The sequence below is a fragment of the Ascaphus truei genome, chromosome 4 (assembly GCF_040206685.1).
Source record: "Ascaphus truei isolate aAscTru1 chromosome 4, aAscTru1.hap1, whole genome shotgun sequence".
Classification (NCBI taxonomy): domain Eukaryota; kingdom Metazoa; phylum Chordata; class Amphibia; order Anura; family Ascaphidae; genus Ascaphus; species Ascaphus truei.
Window position 1 is genome coordinate 348,727,789 of NC_134486.1, and position 21,200 is coordinate 348,748,988.

At 42.7% G+C, this 21,200-nt stretch overlaps 1 protein-coding gene across 3 annotated transcripts in view; it reads right to left on the minus strand.

Annotated features, from left to right (window-relative positions):
* ARHGEF10 (Rho guanine nucleotide exchange factor 10) overlaps positions 1-21,200 on the minus strand; it is a 190,707-nt gene that overhangs the window by 59,270 nt on the left and 110,237 nt on the right. For all 3 annotated transcript variants that reach the window (XM_075598217.1, XM_075598216.1, XM_075598218.1), the window contains exons 18-25: positions 19,630-19,808; positions 14,133-14,248; positions 9,341-9,468; positions 9,102-9,202; positions 5,527-5,648; positions 3,135-3,221; positions 2,374-2,603; positions 107-264 (exon numbers count right to left, since the gene is read on the minus strand). In XM_075598217.1, coding sequence (XP_075454332.1) covers positions 107-264; positions 2,374-2,603; positions 3,135-3,221; positions 5,527-5,648; positions 9,102-9,202; positions 9,341-9,468; positions 14,133-14,248; positions 19,630-19,808 — 1,121 coding nt within the window. The remainder of the gene's footprint in view (positions 1-106; positions 265-2,373; positions 2,604-3,134; positions 3,222-5,526; positions 5,649-9,101; positions 9,203-9,340; positions 9,469-14,132; positions 14,249-19,629; positions 19,809-21,200) is intronic.

The following is a 21,200-nucleotide window of genomic DNA, read 5'->3' on the forward strand; positions in this document are numbered from 1 at the left end:
CCTAGATGGAGCAGTGTTGTATAAAACAAACAAATTGCAGAAGATTGCAGAATTCCATTTCTTGGAAAATCTACATAAAAAACAAACAAATGAGTATGAGAATTACCTTCTGCCTTTGTGTAAATTGCAAGGCTCCCGTTCACTAGACCAGCGTACAAACACTGGGATACACTAGCAAGACTCATGACCGTTGATTTCTCTGGAGTGAAGAAGTGTTGCAGCCGAACCTTTTTAGAGCCTTGACTACTTTTGTAGACACATATGCTAAGAAAAGACAAAGTCTAAAATGTAACTGAAATGTCTGAAAGAACTGGCTCACATTATATGCAGATATACACATGTACTACATATATTTAGACACACAATGTATGCATGTATACATTATATATAGATATATACACAAACATTATATAGATACACACCCAGACAGACACAATACAACACAAAGTATACTAGGGTGTTAATCGTCCAAAAAATGTTATAGAAAAATCAAAAAGGACAGGCACGCCTCAACCTTTGTGCAGTAAGGAGTGCCTGCCGTTTTCCAGAGGATAGAGATATATCTCTATCTCTATATATTTCTATACATACACACACACACACACAGATGTAGCAAATGTTCTTGCACCCATTGATTCTGGCACAATATTTACCAGTAGAGCTATTGAAAACAATAGTAAAGGATAAACGTTATTAGAGGTAATAAAGTGTGCTACATGTGTGTGTGTGGGTGTATAGATATATACATACCTGGGTGTGGTGTGTGTGTGTGATACACAACACCTTAGCAAATTGAGTAATGGCATACATCAGCGAGTGCACGTCATAGGTAGATAGCGATATACTTAACCCAAACCCAAAAGACAGGAGAACACAGCACATCTCATTTATATATACTGTATGCTTATATATTCACTTACAAAACATATTTTTATGGAGAACGAATCTCAAATGACCAAATGATCTTTTGGGGGGAGAAAGCACTAAAACTACAGTTCATTTATCAATTGCCTTATTGTATTATTGTAGAACTATCTGGGAAATAGATAAATGGCCAATTAAGCCCTGAAATCTTATGTTTTGTATAGCAAGGGGATCATCTTCATTCTAGATTCATGCAGCTTTTTACTACAAAACAGGTTGAGATCTTGGCTGAGCACCGGTCCCGCTCCAGGCCAAGTTCAGTAATCTTTAATATATACGAGACAAATGGAGCTGTTCACATTTTATTATTAGTTGTTTCTTCCCCAACACTTTTCTTAAGAGCCAGGGACACCATAATTCCAGAGATACTTACTGCTGAGGAAGAGCCTGTACTGTCCCCTCCAATGGAAACATAATAGTGATTTAAAATCAGCCGCACCACAAGGACCAATAGGAAGCCAGTATCATCCATTGCAGCTTCCTATTGGCTACGTGACATGGGACATTTAAAGACCGGAAAGTAACGGTGCTACCTCTACAGGTAACTATCTCCAGGACCAGATGGTGCCTGGAGCTGCAATTAACACAGGTCGCCCCCCAGCGACTCCTTGCTTCCCATCCTGGTAAAAAAAAATGGCTGTCTGGTGTGGAACTACTCTTGAAATATCATACAATGTTTTTAGTCTTCTATTTGACCATTACCTTTGATATGTTGCTTCAATACGTAAAACACGTTTATGTTTCTTAGTTGTGAAACGAAGAAAAAAAAATATACGTTTCAATTAATTTTTAAATACAAAACAATTTCAAATGTCAAAAGATATCCTAGATTCTTTTTTTAGCTGAACCAAAACAGTTACATTGTGTTGTGTTTTTAACATTAGTTTCTATGAACAAACTCTAAAATACAGTATAACCCATGATGCAGGACAAAAGGTTAACAGAGACCGGGAGACGTCAAAGCGCAATGCGCGCTATCGCGGCCGAATCGGCGATATCTGCCATCGACTAATTGCTGATGAATCGCAAAAAAATTGATATAGATTAGATATATCTATCTATATTTCCGAAGATATGATTAAGACCCAGAATTACTAAAAATGTATAAATCATGATTTCCAGGTTAGTATTCACATACAGTAGATATTTCATGAGTAACCAAGCAACCAAAAAGAACTGGTGTAGAAATGAATCACTTGCAAATGTTAATATTCCTTTTCCTGATTTAGCTTGAACTTTACATTTTAAGTAGTGTGTTTTAAAATCCTTAAGAGATTTGTCATGCAAGAATTTAATAACCAGGCGAAAAACCACACATCGAGCAAGAAAGAGGTTCTGGAAACATTGATACAATTGAAATAATGACTACAGTTCAATTGCAAATGTAACATCACACTCAGAACTGTACTCTTGACTTGGGCTAGATAGATCAGAATGAATAACATTTACCTTCCTTCTTCCATGCCCAGACAAATAGTGGGCACATCTGGTGCTCTAGATTCAGAAGACCCGCTTTCTGAATCTGGGACATAACTTAATTCTGTGTGTTTATCTTCCTCGGGGATATAAACCATGCAAAGTATGCGTGATTCAACATTGAAACACTCCAACACCTTGGGGCTACGGTTGTGAAGTGAAACAACAGCAATCTGACCCATCTGATTAGTGCAGCTGCCAATCTAAAAGAAAGGAGACAAAGAAACACAGTGTATGATTTCAAGACGACGACCAAAAGGAAGATAGGACAAAATCGGAAAATGTGTTGGAGCAACATAGAGATGAGAGGCTTGCAACCTCAGTACTTGGAAGATCATTGGGGAGCCCTTCACCTAGCAGTGGATCGACAAGGGCTGATGATGATTCAAAATATCTACAAAGTCATTGTATAATCGGTCACACAATATATTTTAAAGTATTGCATGCAATGATACACAGATGTAATATTTTGACAAACGAAGAATAATTTTTCCCTTAATAAAAAGATATATATATATATATATATATATATATATATATATATATATATATATATATATATATATATGTATCATACATTTATATTGCATACATATATATATTATAGCAAACCTTTGAATTATATTTTATAGATACTGTAGCCATTTTAACATAATTTCATTGTTTTGGGATTTGCTTAAGGAAAAGTATTTTAATACCAAGGTGAGTAAGAAAGTTTAAAAACTCTAACTTACCCAAAGAAAACCATGGTGCATGGAAAGTGTATCTGGATCATGTTCACTACCGAGATACGTTTCAGGATTATAGATAGCACATTCAATCTGAAAATAAATAAATCAGGGAAATACTAATTGGGTCACAGAACATCAAGTTCATACATGGGGCTATAAATATACCTAATCATATACCTATCATTACCCAGAGAAACCATAAATCATTCATAAGATATGAAAATGCTATAAATAAAGTCACACATGGTTGCTTGGCATTACAAATATGTGCACTGCCATCTTAGGGCTGTGTGACATGACTGGTTGTACATTACACATTTACTGACAAGACCAGATGGGTGCATGCATTCTGCTCCCAATTAATGCCAAATAATGATGCATTTATTTCAAAAATAACATTTTAAAGATAGGATTTTAAAAGTAGCAAAGACATTTTTTATTTTTTAAGATAATTGGGATAAGATGTTAATTCTTCTTCTAAGAACTGAAAGAACAGAAATCCAGTGCCAGCAAATTAGGACGACCACAAAAAAGGGTCTAAATAGTGAAATTAGATCGTAGACAATATATATGAGGGTGCTGAAGACTACACTACCCTGGTCAAGATAGCAAAGTCAGATAGTCAAGTGAAAGTCAAGCACACCGCGGTTAAAGTTAAGTCAAGTTAGTCAAATCATAGTCAATTTAATGACTTAAGAGTCAGAGTAGCACCCAACGTTTCGGTGCATACAGTGCAGTACATGGACCTTCATAAATTCTTGTAAAAGAGCACAGAAATCTGAGACCACAAAATAAAACAATAAATTCTGCAGTGCTCAATCTCCTCAACACTAAATATTAGGTCAAGGAGTGTGGAAGGGAGGGTGCTCTATAGCCGATCTTGAAGTGTAACGGTTTGAGTTACTGACTAAGATGGCCTTCAAAAAGTGGAGGAATTTGAATGGCAGTACTATGCTGTACTTTCCTAAGCAGGCGCATGGCTCACTTTACTGCAGCAATCTGTAGAACTTTTAGTTGCTAAGGATGCAACTGAATCATGCACGTTTTGGAAGGGATGGTTAACTTTTAGGAGTATCAGGGGTTCCACAGCACCAGAGTGCCCCCAGACCTCCAACACGAGTGATCACATGATGCAACTGATGCTTGGATCCCGGAAATGGAAGTGGAGGTGTCTCCAATTTCATTTCGATCGGGCTAGCTTCTCCATTGGAGCCGTCAGCCCGATCACCCCCTAGAAAACAAGCCTGGTACATCATAAAGGTACTGTAAAAGTTGAATACAATAGTGCCTTTGTTTTCTTAAAGAATAAAAAAATCACTCTATCTGAAAATAAACATATTGCTCTGCATCTCTATAATAGCCCCCTTATTTTACCAAGCTTATTCTATTCAGGTTAAAGTGATCCCAGCGCAGAGACACTTAAAGGGCTATTTTGTGTAATGCTCATCTCTTTGCTCTAGAACAGTAATAACCTACTGGAGAATCATTTCCTAATGTAGCATTTCTGTTTACATTTTGTTTGTGTTTACATTTTGTTTGTGTTTACATTTTGTTTGTGTTTACATTTTGTTTGTGTTTACATTTTGTTTGTGTTTTACATTTTGTTTGTGTTTACAGGGGGCATTCGATGCAGGCAGAGGCAGAACTAGGGTGTGGGTGAGCAGGGTTGCTGCCCCGGGAAAAGCAATTTAGGGGGCGCAGGTTGGGCATGCATGGGAGTGTGGCGGAGGAGGGAGCGTGATGTCGTTGGCGGCGGTACAAAGCAGCGTGCATGCGGTCAGAGGAGGGAGTATGATGACGCAACTTTCGTTGTCGGTTGGCAGAACGGGCACCCCTTGCTCCACAGGTAGTGACTTTGGGAGAGGGGGTAGGAGTAAGAGAGACTTGGGGGAATGAGGTTGGGGGGAAAGAGGGTGGGATGGTCTAGGACATTTGGTCACTGCCATTTCGCCATGACCACTGACCTTCAGCTGCTGCTCACCTTGCCGCCAGGACACTCAGCGATGAAGCGGTCGGTGGCCAACGTAAGTCACTGACCTTAGCCCTTACTCTAAAACCCCCCTAATACCAACACTACCTTCGACACTGAAAACCTTAAACCCTTACCCTAAAACCCCTAAAGTTAACCTTTCCCCAACAACTAAATTCCTAAAGTGAATCCCCTACCCTAAAATGTATCCCTTCTCGTAGAAACAGCCCCTGTGGCAAAACGCAAGCAGGGAGTTGGTTTAAGTGAGAGAGACTTTGGGGGTGTGGGGGAAGAGAGAGAGACTTGGGTGGCAATAAAGCATGTCTATATTGGGGGGTGGGGGATATGACATTCTATTAAGCTAAACAAAATTAAATATAATATTCTTGATCTGTAGCTCTACAAATCTGATATCCTGCAGCATACCTTAAACTCTTGTTGTTTTGCCATGATAACTGGAAGGTGCTTAACAAGCAGGGGGTGCTTCTCCTTCTTAATCTGATTTCCATCATCTTCTACACAGAACCAACCCAGCTGGTTCTCTTCTCCTGTAGTACAAGGGAGAAAAACAAAGTCTTGCAAGGTCGGAACACTTTTTTCGCCAAGACAAACCCCGAAGTCATCTGGCCTCTACTTTTATTTAGTCTTTGTAACTGCTTTGCAATTCGCTTTTGGTCCCCTGATTAAGATCACTCAGATGTTTATTTGCAGTAAGTCTACTTCATATGGCAAAATGGTTATTACAATCTGTGTTGAGGCAAATCCATCCAATTTTAACGTTAAGCCAATTAATTTGGCAATATCCGATATGTCAAATGCAGTGCTTTGTGATCTAATGATAACAGCAGCAGGAGTATATTGTGGTGACTCAATGTGTATATTGTTCCGTATTTCCAGACGGTACGTAGTTTATTCCCTTCTTTTTTTTTTTTTTTTTAATTATATGGGAATTAAAGCTTTATTTTGAGCTAAGCACCCCAACACTACAGTTTATGAAAACAAGCAACATCAAATAATTGATCTATTTAAACTGCACATTGGACAAGTGTTGAAGATATACATACGGTATGTGTTCATTAGCACAGTATCTGCTATGAAGTTTTCTAAATGTGTTCAAACTTTTTATTTGAGACTTCAACTTGAGCAAGTTATACGCCTTTCCATCACTCTTTATGTGGATGTTTTCAGAATGTACCTGCCCATTAGGGATGTTCAGAAAACAGCTGTGGAGTTATTTACCAATAGTCTGACAGCTGCAAAACTGGGGCAAAAAAAAAAATTAATTCTACTGAATCTATCCATGCTGGGTCCCCCCACCCTCTCCCCCCCTCTCCCTTCGACATATTGCAGCATACACAACCTCAGTAAGGCTGCGGCCCCAGTGCCTCTGCTGCACGCGGGCCCGCGAGGCTGGTGGCGCGTTCAGCTGAATTCCCCAGTCTGCAGGGAGCAGCAGGGGGAAAGACGGGGGAAAGGGGGGAGCGTGGCCATGACGTCACTGGGCAGGTTCGCCCTCATTGGCTGAACCGCCGGGGGGCGTGGCCTAGCGCTCTGTCGCCTGTGGCCATCTCCATGTTCAGGTGTTCCTAAAAAAACTCGGCGCGCGGACCCCCTCGCAGCGGGCCTGGCCCCATTGAGGGAAGGGCTCTTGTCCCTGCAGCGTCCGCCACAGCGGGTGCTGCAGTAGCCAGCGGTGACCTGGCCTAACAGACATTGGTGCTGCTCTGTGGTAGGATAACCCTATAGGGAAAATAGATCAGTTTCCTGTTTCTTAGCCAAGTTCCTGCTGTATGTTTTCTCTAAGGGTTCACGGCACAACAAAAATCTAGGGAGCAGTGTTTTCGTTTTACAAAGCTCTTGTATTAGAAGTACAAGCTCTCCTGTAATAACACAGTACATGCTGTAAATGAGGCCCGAATGGTAAGCAAATGGTTTAAGGAAACTTGTCAATCACTAAAAGACATGAAATGGTCATTAACATGCTGGCTTAGCGTTGCACTTTTAACAAAGCAATTATGCACCATCATTAATTAAACTAGTAGTTGCTAGAAATAAGAAATTAAACCAAGGCTATAACTTTGAAGTAACCTTTATTGTGTATAACAGGGTCCCCCTGGTGCCCCGTGTCCCCTTACCCCCTGGCGCAGTCGCGTCTGACAGCGGAGGCAGGGACAGGTGTGGGCGGCACTGCGGGGGAGTATGGAGCGGCGATCGGCTCGACGGAGGCTCCGGCTGCTCCCTCTGCAGGACGCCGCCATATTGTGTATGCTCGCAGTTGCGCATGCGCAATAGGTTTCCAAGTGCGGCGGCCATCTTCTTACACCAGGCCTCGCACAGCCGTACCTCCCAATACTCCGCCCCCTCTCAATGGACTCACTCAATGGACTCAAAGTACCTAGGGGCCCTTAGGGCACCCAACCAACCAGGTGTCCACAAGGTCAATCCCCCCACCCAATGTGTGGTACAGCGCTGCCCACTAATGTGTAATGGTGAGTTGGTGCACTTTGTTGGGTACCTGCCGGGTGTGTCCACACCCAGGCGCGCAGATGCTGTAGCTGATGATGGGATCCACGGATCCGTTGCCGTAACCCGCAGAGCCTCCGCCTCTACGTTGGGTGGTATCCCGCCTGGAATGTGCCACCTTTGAAAGTCTCTATGTGAAGGGTGTTCTGGTCCCAGACTACCTATGGACAGGAAGCAGCCGCTCCTGTCTGTATCTCTCACTATTATGCTACAGGGGCAGTGTCCCTATCTGTGAGCCTGTCCCTGCAGCAACCACCAGCTGAGGGGAGTCAGGGCCTAGCTGGGGCCTAATAGGGGGTATCTGGCCTAGTGCAGGTTCCACAGACTCCTGCACATAACCTGTTCCTTCCTTGTCCCAGCTCCGACTGACGTGGTTGCAAACGCGCGAAAAGTATCTATCTGGCCGCAGGGGATTGCTGCAGCCCGATTGGCTGGCTCGCGCCATGTGATCTAACAGCCCCAGTGGCTGCTGTGTGTTGTAGTCCTCCTGCGGGGCCTTTGGGTGTAATGGCCACCACTCAGGAGCGCCTGCTTGAGGCTGTAACTATATTAGCTGCCAATAGTAAAACTGTTCTGCTTTACCAAGTGTGTATTCTTTATGTGACCTGTAACAGCTTAAATGGGCTCCATGTGAATGGATATTCCATGCAAAAGATGACATTGTGTGCTCATTTGCATGCCATTTCCCAGAATCCCTTGCTGCAGTGGGAGCACTGTATGTGAGGTGATAATGGTTGAAAGGCAGGGTTGCAGACCTGTCTAAGGCCAAGGCCCCGCTCCCTCAGTCAGCGCGCCTGCACTGCAGACAGGCGGCGCGCTGACAGGCAATTGACCGCGATATGCGGTCTGTAGGGAGCCGGAGCGGGAGGGGGGGAGGGGGCATGGTAAAACTTAGCCAGGTCTGAGATCGTGGCGCCGTCCACCCCCCACCACCACCCCCACACAAAACACATACACACACACACACATATACACTCTCACACTTTTCCCCCGCAGCTCCTTCCCTGCTCCCCTCCCAAGCCGCCTCCCATCCGTAGCTCCTTCCCTCCTTCCCTCATTGGCTGACTGCCGCACCACGTGACGCGTCAGAGCTGCAAATCACTAGGAGCTTGCAGCATCGGCCAGCTGACGCGTCACAGCACGCAGTCAGGCAAGTAGTAAGGAGCCAGCGTGGACCTCCACACTGGAGGAAAGGGGCTGGTGGTCCGCTGCCACGCACGCCGCGGGACCAAAGCCCAAGACATGTGAATGTGCTCACAAGTGATATTCTTTATTGGCTATATGGTAACGGTGGAGGTTTCCTGTCACCTTTTTCACCCACCATAATTAAAAAAAAAAATATATATATATATATATATATATATATATATACATAAAAAATATATATATATATATATATAAAAAAAATATAAAATATATATATATTCTGATCCGCTAGGTTGAACTGCCCCTTTAACACTTATTACTATACAACTTACCTAGAGCAAGCTTGGCCATCTGTAAGTTATTGATCCACGACTGTTTAGCAGCAGTAGTAAATGTATTAAACACCGCGTTGAAGAAAGTGGGTCGCCCTGACCTGAAACATGTTTAGGGAAGAAGATAAAATAACATGCTTATCCACGTGTGGAATAGCAATATTTATTGTTACTGTAAATGTGTCTTTGATGGTCTCTAAGAGGGATGGGAACGCTATGTGAAAAAATATAACACTAACTTGTCTTGCTTGCCAGGAAGTTGAAGCTGAATTCTACAACGATCTGCTGCTCGAATTTCATTTTCTTTCCTCAAGATAAGCTTTTGTAAGCCAGATGACCAGTCTTGGGCAACTGCAGGATTTAAATTCTACATATCAAAAAAAAAAAAAACAACAAACGGTGGGGGATTATTTTTATTGTAAGCAACCAAACGTGAAAAAGAAAAAACAACTCAAAGACATGGGAGGAGGGTTTCAGTACCAGCTAAGGCTTTAATATTCATAACACAAGCTTTTTGTTTAATTTATTTATAAAATGTTTTACTTCTCGTTTTCAAGTATGTCCTGGGCACAGAGTTCTATTTATGCTCAATAATGTCTTCTATTTCCCTGTGTTCCGGGCAAAATGTCAGCTTGTAAGCGGTTTGGGAAGACACTTCTTGTGCCTGCATTAATCTGCAGGTCTTTTTTCTAGTATCATCAATTGGAAATAAAACATATTTTGTGGTTTAGCAAGAAAGGTGTTGATGACAATTTTTGGTTCTGATGTACAGTTTGCTAATTTGTCAGGAGGACAATATAAACATTGGCACATGACACCTAAGGATTCATAAAACAGAGGCTTGTAACGAGTCCTGAATTTCCGTGTCTTGATCTGTGTGACTGAATTACTGTTTGTTTTCAAGTGCTGTTTGTATTAAGTATAATACTGTACATTAAGTATGGAATTAGAACATGGCATTTGTGAAAAAAGATACACTATATTGAAGCACAGTAAATTGTTAGCATTTATAACTCCATAGATGCAACAATGAACAGGATTGAGAATGCCCATTGTGCTACATGTATGGGCAGGGCCCGACAAACTGTGCAAAAACTCACTCGTGCCACACACACACACACACACACACACACACACACACACACACACACACACACACGACACCTGTGGCGGGGTCCTGACGGCGTCTCCCGGTCTCCTGACTCCCCTTCAAATTCATGTTTTTCCCCTGCAGCAGTAGTCAAAATGGCTGCGCGACATATGACGCCGCGATGCCATGGCAACAGAACACGGTGATGCCACGCGGCGGCCATTTTGACTACTGCTGCAGGGGAAAAACATTAATTTGAAGAGCAAGACAGAGAAGACCGAAAGATGCCCGGGGACATGGCCGCAGGTAAGCTCTCGACAGCTGCCAAAATGCACCCCCCCCGGGGCGACTGGGCAAGTGCATTTGTCGAGCATCTGGTCCAGGGAGCATACAGTACCACTGTGGGAAGTGTCAGCAAGTGGTCTCTTTGGAGGCTCAGATTGCTGACCTGAAGAGGCAACTTGCAATATTGAGAGACATGGGCAATCTTGAAAGGAGTATAGTGCTCACTGAGCAGTGTTGCAGAAGGTGGAGCTGAGAGTGAGGAACCGTAGGTAGCTTGGTAACAGAAGAAGAAGCAGGGGGAAGGGGAAAGCAGGGGGAAGAGGCAAGCCAGTCCTGAGCTGACCCATCCATAAAGATTTGACAGATAGAGAAGATATTGGAAGTCTCAATGCAGGAATGGCAAGGCTGGGGGAGACTGATTCCTCTAGCAGCCAGGGGGGACTAGGATAGTCCGACACCAATAAAGGTCGTGGTGGTAGGGGACTCCATTATTATTTAGGTATATAGGGCAATCTGTTGCCATGACCACATGAACCGAATAGTTTGTGGTCTCCCTTGGGGCTCGAGTTCAGCACATTGCAGATTGGAAATAAAGATTGCTGAGGGGGGCTGGGATTGACCCAGCGGTCTTCGTACACGTTGGCACCAAATGACAAAGTTAGAGAAAGATGGAAGACCCAAAAAATTATTTTAGGGTGCAAGCTTAGGGCAAGGACCTCCAAGGTAGTATTTTCTGAAAAACTACCAGTGTCGTGTGTAACCCTAGGGAGACAGTCTGAGATTATGGAGGTTAATACATGGCTAAGAAAATGGTGTACAGTAGGAAAGAGGGTTTGGGGGTTTTAGAGCACTGGGACTCTTTCTGAAAGATGCTATCTTTATGGTAGGGATGTATTGCACCTCAATGAAGATGTATCTTCTGTGCTAGGGAGGAGAATGTATAAAAGGTTGGAGGACATTTTAAACTTGGATGGAGGGGGGGGAACAAGAAACAGATAAATTAAATAGAATAGATAGGGATGGGGAAATGGCTAGGAGTCCTGGAGGTAGAATGGCGGCAAGTGGGAGTTTGGCAAGCAGGGAGGCACCCCTATTAAATACAGATAATACTAGAAAACTTCTATTTCGATTTTACAAAGGATTTTGATACGGTTCCACACAGGATGTTAATGTACAAAATAAAACACATTGGACTATGTAAAAATATTTGCACCTGGATTGAAAACTGGTCGAAGAATAGACAACGGAGAGTTGTAATAAATGGAACTTCTTCAGGTTTGGCTAAAGTTGTGAGTGGAGAACCTCAAAGATCGGGTCCCCTGCTTTTTTAACTTGTTTATTAATGACCTTGAGGTTGGTATAGAGAGCAAAGTCTCCATCTTTGCTGATGACACTACATTGTGTAAGGTAGTAGAATCAGAGCAGAGCAGGATGTAATGTCTCTCCAGAAAGACTTGGATAGACTGGAAACTTGGGCAAGTAAATGACAGGTAAGGTTTAATACAGATAAATGTAATGTTATGCATTTGAGAAACAAGAATAAATGGTAACTTACAAATTAAATGGGGATAAATAAGGAGAATCCTTGATGGAGAAGGATTTAGAAGTGCTTGTAGACAGCAGGCTTAGTATTAGTGCCCAATGTCATGCAGTAGCAGCAAAGGCAAACCGTACCTTATCTTGCAATAAACAGAGAATGGATGGAAGACAAGTAAACAGAATTTTGCCCCTCTCTAAAGCATTAGACCTTGAATATGGAGAACAGTTTTGGGAACCATTCCATAAAAAAGACATTGTGGAACTAGAAAAAGTAAAAGTAAGACCTACCAAATTAATAAAGGGGGTGGAAAATTTGATTTGTTTACATTACAAAACAGTTGTCTAAGACATGATATGATAACTATATACAAATATAGTCAGGGAAAATACAAGGAACTTTCAAAAGAACTATTCATCCCAAGGGCAGTACAAACGACACCAGGTCATACCTTAAGGTTAGAGGAAAGGAGATTTCAGCAGCAACAAATAAAAAGGTTCTTTACAGTAAGGGCAGTTCAAATTTGATATTCATTACCCATGGAGTGTCTGCATCAGTACTTTTTTGTCCATGTTTTTATCTTAATAAACCTTTTTGATTATCATATCCCCACTCTCTCGTTGTGTGAGACGCAGTGCACCGGTTTTTTTCCCTATGGGATTTTCTGAATGGGATGTTTGCCTGCTAACTTGAGTTTACCTGGGAGCACGCAAGATAGGAGATTGCTCAGTGGCCCAGGAGTTCTGCTGAAGTCCGGTAATGATTCATTAACGTCAAGGTGGCGGGTGAGAGATCCTGACTGACCGGCTACGAGTGGAGATGCTGAGTTGTGGAGCCTGCGGGAGTACACTCGGTACATCGGAGGATCAGTCCAGCGTGGAGGTATACATTTTCCCTGCAGTCTGACATCATTGTGCTGTTGGTCAAGCTATTCAATGACTGCCCCGTGGGAGGACACGTATTAGTGACTGACCGACGGACCCGTGGAGCCTAACGTGATTACTTATGGATGTTCCTATTCACCAAGCTGTGAGTAAACCTGACTCTCATCGAGAGCTTATATCTTAGCCACACTTGGCGACACTTTTTTAGTGTTTAAATATTTTTTTTTTATAGTGGTATATGGTAGTGGTATACATTCGGTTCTTCTCCTATCAGCAAAGGGACTTTTGAGGTTTTCTTTTGAGCACCGGATCTTTGAGCAGTAATGCTCTGTGTGTTTCATTACCCATAGAGACTGATGGCAGATACAATAGAGATCTTCCAAAAAGGTTGGACATCATTTTAGAAAGGAAAGATATTCAGGGAAATACCAAATAAGTAAACATGGGAAGGTTAAATACTAAATACTTACATATTAAACACTTTTTTTGATTTGGCATTTACCTACTTCTTAGATGTATTCCATTAGTCAGTGAGTGCTGGAACTATTATTACTGCATGGGAAGGATGCTGATCCAGGGAGAATTCGGATTGCTATTATTTGGAGTCAGGAAGGAATTTATTTTTCCTCTTATGAGACGGCATTTGATGTTTCACTGAAGTTTTTTTTGTTTGCCTTCCTCTGGATAAATATACTATAAATACTGTATAGGATAAGTACACTGGCGACACACTTTATTCGAGCTCGGCTAGTCCCACGAATTCGGGTATACCCGGGTGTATTGAGGTTTGTGACTGTTTTCTGCCCGAGTGCATTGAGGTATTTTCCAAGCAGGGATTGAAGCATTTTATTCCCGCTGGCTGCAAAACTGCACAGTATATATATATATAATGCATTACAATTCCTGAATTTATGCCATCTGGTAGACACGCGAAGCATTGCAGCCTATTAAATCCTAATCATTATCATTTAACAGATCAGCCGCCCGTCAGCCAGGCATGAACCCAGGCTGGGAAGGCAAACGCAACGGGGCTTGTCAGAGGTGAGGAGCGGCGCATTCCAGGTATCTGCCAGATACATACTGGGTATTTGCTCGAATAAAGTGTGTCGGTGCAGTATCTGTAAATTTAGCATGGGTTGAACGTGGTGGACAGTCTTTTTTCAACCTTACCGTAACTATGCTCAGACACAGTATGGTTAAGATAACAAATAAAAGCAATGTGAAACTACGATTACCTGATAATTTCCTTTTAGCTGTCCTATTAGTTGAGATATTTGGCTGACAACATCCAAATCGTGAAGCAGATTCTGTAAGTCATGATACAAATGTCCTGGACCCATGTAAAGTTTATCTGTAAATATAAATAAGGAAATACTGTTCAATGATCCACTTTGAATGGTGACATACAGTACTGAATTGTAGGCTTATATTAGTATTTAACCTGGAGGCGGCAGTTAGGCCTAGGACATAGTAAACTCAGCGTCGCTGAGGCGGGCTGAGCCGCGCTGAACAGATGCACAAAGCCCCTGAATCTGTAATCAGCGCGGCTATAGTTTCTCCCTCCGCATGCGTGCTGATCCGTGCGGAGGCTGAGAACATCAGAAGAGACAGGAGAGTTTGAAATTTTGCCGCTTGGACGAGCGGAGGAGCGGTCACGTGACCGCTCCCATCCAATGGGGCTGCAGCCTTTTTTTTCCCTACTGTGTCGGTGTTCTGAGATAGCAGAGCCACCAGACAGAGTAGAGGCAGCACAGAGGTGTGTTTGTGTATGTGTGTGTGTGTCTGTGTATGTGTGTGTGTCTGTGTGTCTGTGTGTGTGTCTGTGTATGTGTGTGTGTCTGTGTATGTGTGTGTGTCTGTGTATGTCTGTCTGTGTGTATGTATGTGTGTATGTGTGTCTGTGTGTGTGTATGTGTATGTGTGTGTGTGTGTGTGTATGTGTACATGTGTGTGTGTATATGTGTGTGTGTATATGTGTGTGTGTGAATATATTTATCAAAGTTACACAATGTTAATAAATAATTTATTCTCACAACATGTCTTTTTTTTTAAATTTTTAAATAATATAATATACACACACACACACACACACACACACGTTCCCCAGTACAACACAAACACAGACCACTTCAAAGTGACACGCACACACACACACTGACAGCTACCAAGTGACACACACACACAGTGATACCCGCCTCCCAAGCGCGCTTGCTGTCTCCTCTGCCAAGACCGCAAAAAGCTCCTGGTAGAGCGAGCGGCAGCAAGCAACAGCGAGCATCAGCACAAAAGTGTTTACTATGTCCCAGGCCTTACTAACACAACCTGCGACTATTACTCCATGATACTTTTATCTTGCTATACTGTATACATTCAAAGTCCCTGGGTTACTGAAAACAAACTTTTTAATCGTATTTAATATAATGATACATTTTTTATTCTTTTAAAAATCTAACAAAAACATAACTGTATCCAGCTAAATATATCAATTTCATCAGTTCACTTTGATAATCAGTGGGACTGCACCTTAGAATGTAAAAAAAACAAGCATTCACAAGTTTGATTGTCCATTTCGCAGCTTTTTAACCTATTCAGCAGACTGAAGTATGTGCAAGCATATCAACTGAAAATGTGGTTAGATTTAAAAAAATCACCCTGGCTGCAAACTCGCACAATAGCTCAAATCCTGCGAAAGATAAAAAGTATAGCGCTGTCTCCAAATACTCATATTATATTTACTGTGACGTACACAAAGGTGATCTAAATATTAGACTGTGACAACACACCGAACACTCCCTACGTTATGCTACTGTAGGATTGCTTCAGTTGTTCTTCCAAATATATTTCTAGCTGCTACATTGCCACTAGCAATTGGTTCCATAGCCATTTGTAATCAAAACCACCATGACTAATTGTAATGAGACTTCTCTAGACTAATTCCATAATGACCAATAGTGCCTGAAACATTACTATATGAAACCTGCTGCACACTGTAGTTTAATGCAGTAAGTGCCTTGTTAAACGATACAGCAAGAGTAACTTGCAAGTCTGAAACTGAACAGGTTGATGAGTTCTCCTAAGCTTATACTCTAATGATCACTCAAAACACTTTATACAAAAGTAAACAATATGGCTGCAAAAGGCTTTCTCATCTTGGTGTGCAAAATCCTTGGGGAACAGTTCTACTAATGCAAAAGCTATCGTCTGCAGAACTACACCTATGAAAAAGAAACATTAGGACAAACTGGAAAACATTGCAACTACAGGACATACTTTTAATGAAACAGTTTGTGAAAAGCACATAACGGAGCACAACATATTAATATAAAAGAAACACAGTCATATATCCGATCTGTTGTGTAACTGCAGCTTGGGAAAGCCATTAACAATGTTTTCATTGCGGATTTTACCAACATAAATTCACTCCTCTTCTCAAATTTTTCCTGTGGAAGCAGTGATCTTTACAAACACAAACTACAAATCTTGCTGATCTGCAGAACGGAAGTCCTGGCAACTCCTGAAGAAGCTGACAGCAATCAGAAAGACTAATTGGTATTCAGCCTCTCTGGCCTAATAGAAGTGAGGACAATGAAATGACAAGAATGCTGCTACTGTGTGGACAACTATTCAGTCCAATGCCAGTGCAATCAGTGGGGACCAGACGTTTTACTCATGTAACTAATGAAGATTAGTGGTTAAAAAGCTTCCCAGGCCTATAAATAAGGAATAAAACTGGTGTCTATTTTTTTTAACCTATTTGTTCATAAACTGTACACTAAAGAGAAATAAAAAAAAAACGTTACATTACAGGGTAGTACCAAAATGGAACAATTGAATAAAGAATGATTTGGTTTCTTGTTCTACAGATATCTTGTTCCAATGGTGATTCCCACTTACTGTAGCTCCCCAGAAAACATTTTGCAAACAACCCCTTTTGGTGCACTCCTGATGTTTCCTGAATGTCACAAGGGCCAGAAAACTAAAGACTCTTACCCCAATCAGGGAATGTCATGTGGTTTTTCACATTTTCCAGGGGGAAATGGTGTTCACTATCGAAAAGGAACCTCTGTTCGCATCACGGGGGGATACACCAAGCGTGGTCGTGATCCCAAAAATCCATATTCCAGCATTGAAATGGTTAAATGAATGTCAAATAAGTTTCTTTTCCCCCATTTAGCTGTCATTTAATTATTGACCCAGCAACATCCAGAAGAATGTGGCAATATTGCTTATGGGGGCGTAGGGTTCAGACAACAAAATTGTGACATCACAGAAACAGGAGAAATGAAAGGAAACGAGGAGAAATGCATCAAAAATATAATTTTAATCTAGCATTAACAAATTACTTTAAAATACATGCAGATGTCTGAACTGCTCCTTGGTGCACAGGGTACATCTTTAACAGTTAACCATTGTGGTTATTTCTTTGTATTCTAGAACATTTGTTTTCATATGGTGTGGATTGCGTAGTCTGCACTTTAGTGTATGACAGGGGAGGCAAATTTTTGGAGCTGCGCCCCCCTGCCAGCTCCCCCTCGCTTTCGCCCCCCCCCCTTGCTTGTGTGCAGTGTCAAATGACGTCACGTGACCCCGTTTTCATGGAGACGGCCGTGTGTCGTCACCCCGCATGACTCCGTGGCGTCATTTGATGCCGCGTTGCCATGGCGACGCGTCTCGGCGTCTGAATTGAGGTAAGTTTTATTGTTGCAGAAGCCTCACGCGTTCCCCCGGCATTTAATTTAAATGCCCCAGGGATGAGCGCGGGGACTCTGAAAGCTCCCGCGCCCCCCCCAAAAAATCCAGCATGCCCCCACTTTGCGCACTGCTGCTGTATGACATACAGCAATAGCCTGACTCACCTTTCCGCAGGCAAAGCAAGGGAAGGTGAAAGACGCAGGCAGTCATAGCAGCCGCATGTCAATGAACCGGCTGATCGTGGCTTTTTTTCCCCGCAGCCAGGGATTGCCATAGTTGGTTTCACCCAGCAATCCCCGGTTATGGAGAAAATAAATTGAGTTAAATCTGTATGTTCTATATGTAGAGTATACTGTGTCAATAAGACCATCCTAGAAGAGTTCAGTCTATAAGCAAATTAAATGACTCATATTTTTCTGTATTACTGCATAATTCAGCTCAATAATCTCTATTATTGGTTCCAGGGTTAAATGTATATGTAACCCTCACTACCCGGCGTCTAGGGAGATTACATCGATTGTGTGATGTATGGCTACTGGTCACCTTGACTAACGGGCTAGATTCAGCGGCTGGGCGATGAGGTAGCAAGGTTGTAAAATAATGGGTGCCAGGAACTGTGTCTTTTATTCAAGTCCCCAGGCACGGGCACCACATACCATACAAACGTGTAAGAGCTCTTTATGTTATTGATGCTTTATGCGCTTCCATGAATGCCCACTCAACACTCGGAGGGAGGAAGATCTCATAGTGTAGTTGCTTAACTGTCCTGAGACCCACCCCCTCCACCCCCCACATCCCCCACCCCATTCAGGATATCCTTCAAGTGCTAGTCCCATTGGGGCTTCAAGCAGGTCTTGTAAGGAGGGAGGAAAATCTCATAGTGTAGTTGCTTAACTGTCCTGAGACCCACCCCCTCCACCCCCCACATCCCCCACCCCATTCAGGATATCCTTCAAGTGCTAGTCCCATTGGGGCTTCAAGCAGGTCTTGTACAAGTGACCCCAATACCTTTTGTCAGTGTGGTAACAGCCACTTCCCTGCCGCCGGAAAGAACAGATTAGCGGTTCTAGTAGATCCGCCAACGCCCAGGAGTCCTCGTTATTGAGGCCCTCTGTAGCATGCCGTTTGCATACTTTAAAGCTTATATTGAACTCCCTTAATCTTCTTATCGGATCCTGACCTAAAGGATACTATCCCTATCTACAACATATTAAACGTGGGGACCTGGTCTGTGCTAGTACTTTATAAACATTACTTATCCACTCTGACCAAGGCTCCTCTACTCTTGTCCTCCTGGAACCTAACCCTCTCAAACGTTCCCGTCACACTATATACCAACAGATCTTCCTTGGCAGGAGGGGGGGGGAGGAGAGAGGTGTTACATTTAGAGGCACTGCTGAGATGAGCAACAGGGACCAGTCACCGTATCCAGGCCACCTATTCCCAACTGCTTGCAAGCGGAGGTGCTCCCTAAGGAGGTGTCAGGGGAAGCAGCCAGCTCACGACTGCAAGCTCAACGCTGATAAAACTGGGAAGTGCCATTAGCAGACTGGGGCACCCGCTATATCTGAGAAGTGCCTGAAACCCACCATATCAGAGCCATGTCCTTTCAAATTTTTCTAAAGGCTGAGATGTGCTTGAAAACCATGGTATCAGCCAGGTGCATATGGTAATAGGCAGGGATGCATCTGACGGATTAGAGTTCCAAGATTGGGATTATCAGTGTTTATCCCATAGACTCGGTCCTCCTGAGAGCAAGCAGGTATGCACCACCAATACTCTGTATACCAAAAGATCTCCCTTCGGGGGGGGGGGGGGTGGCGGAAGGGAGATGGGGAAGGGGTAAAGGTCTTACAATTACATAGCCTGTATCACATGAAAAGCATTACTTTAAACTGCCTGTGTACTGATTTGCCTGAAAGATAAATGTCACGTGTTTCATTCCCATATGAGAATGATATACATATCTGTAAATTTGTGGCATATAATACTAGGTAAGCTGATGCAAAATAAAGATGCATATTTGTGACATTTACTTACTTGGTTTGGCATCAACGACAACCTTTTCAGCTGGATGCAAAGAAGAAAACCGAGATTGATCACAGTGGTCTTCCTCACTTTCTCCATATTCAATAACTTCCACATGACCCAATGGTACACTCCATTTTAGCAAGTATTTTTGACATGTGGTTACCATACTACTGCTTTCATTTGAAGACCTACAAGATAAACATACATATAATATTTACCAACATTCTCCTGGATCTCATTTTCAGGTTTTTCTTAATAAATATCTTACACTAAAGGAATTCAGGATACTGTATCAAAGCGAACAAAAGAAAGAAAAAAAAGTACAGGTAATCAGAATGTCAACAAGAATTATATACAAGAGGAAATTGCTGCATTCTTACTGAAGGTATGTGACATTATTTCATAAAAAGTTATTTGCCTAAAAATAATAAAAATTGTACACCACTGTACAACATACTTTCAGACCGCAGATCAGGAATGGCGAGTTAATCACTAGATGCTGCTGTGGTCTTTACAGGAACCATGGTGAAAAATATTTGGGACACAAACTCAGGAACCACAAAGGCCCAAATATGTAAATGATAATGCGTTAGACCTGTTTGTATGCTGTACAGGGAAAAGGGAGACCAAAAAGCGCACCAGCACAAACGGAGCAGGAAGAACCCAGGACAAAAAAATGATTAAAAGGGCACTTTAATGTGACAAAAGACCCAAACAATGCATTTCGAACGTCGCAGCGTTCTTTTTCAAGGTGTACAGATGTACAGATGCAGCGTTATGGTCGGTTGCTGCAGAGAATGTGCTAGTGCACGGTGTGCAAAGTCTTGACAGTCCGCAACGCACCGCCTAGCAGTCGGTAATGGCCCATTGGGATTAACACAGCGGGGGTCCCTGCGTCTGAATGGGACTTCCTCTGTGTGAATCCTACCGGGCTGCACCTGTCTGAAAGAGACGCGCAGTAAGAGTCAGACGGAATCAGTCACTCTCCCTGCGCGCCTCCAACAGGCGATCGCGCGGATTCTATTTTATTTTAATAACACAGTATTGAAGCAGAGGGTCCCAGAGGCTAAAATGAATGCGGTTAAGCTCCAGAGACCCCCTGCTTCAATTCTGTTATCAAAATAAAATGAAAGCTGTGCAATCGCCTGTTAGAGGCTCGCAGGGAGAGCGACTGATTCAGTCTCCCTCTTACTGCGCATTTCTTAAAGATAGGTGCAGCCTGGAAGGAATCACGCAGCAGGAGTCCCGTTCAGACGCTGTGTTCATCCCGATGGGCCATTACGTCTGGTCGCTGGCATTCTGCACGCACAGATGAAGAAAAAAACGGTGCCGCAGAAGATTTTGGGATGGCAGGGCGACCAACCATAACACTGCATCTGTAGCAAGACTTACTGTCCTCCGTGACCGAGAGAAACCAAGTGTAAATCCCTGGTAGTTATTTGCATTTCGCGGATGCGGCGAAAGATTATACAAAGAAAAATATAACGCAGAATGGATTGTTTAAAGCAGCTGCTGCTGAAATAGTAATTTTTTGTCCCCTCATCTCTAAATTAGACTGGTTTAACTCCCATCAACTGACT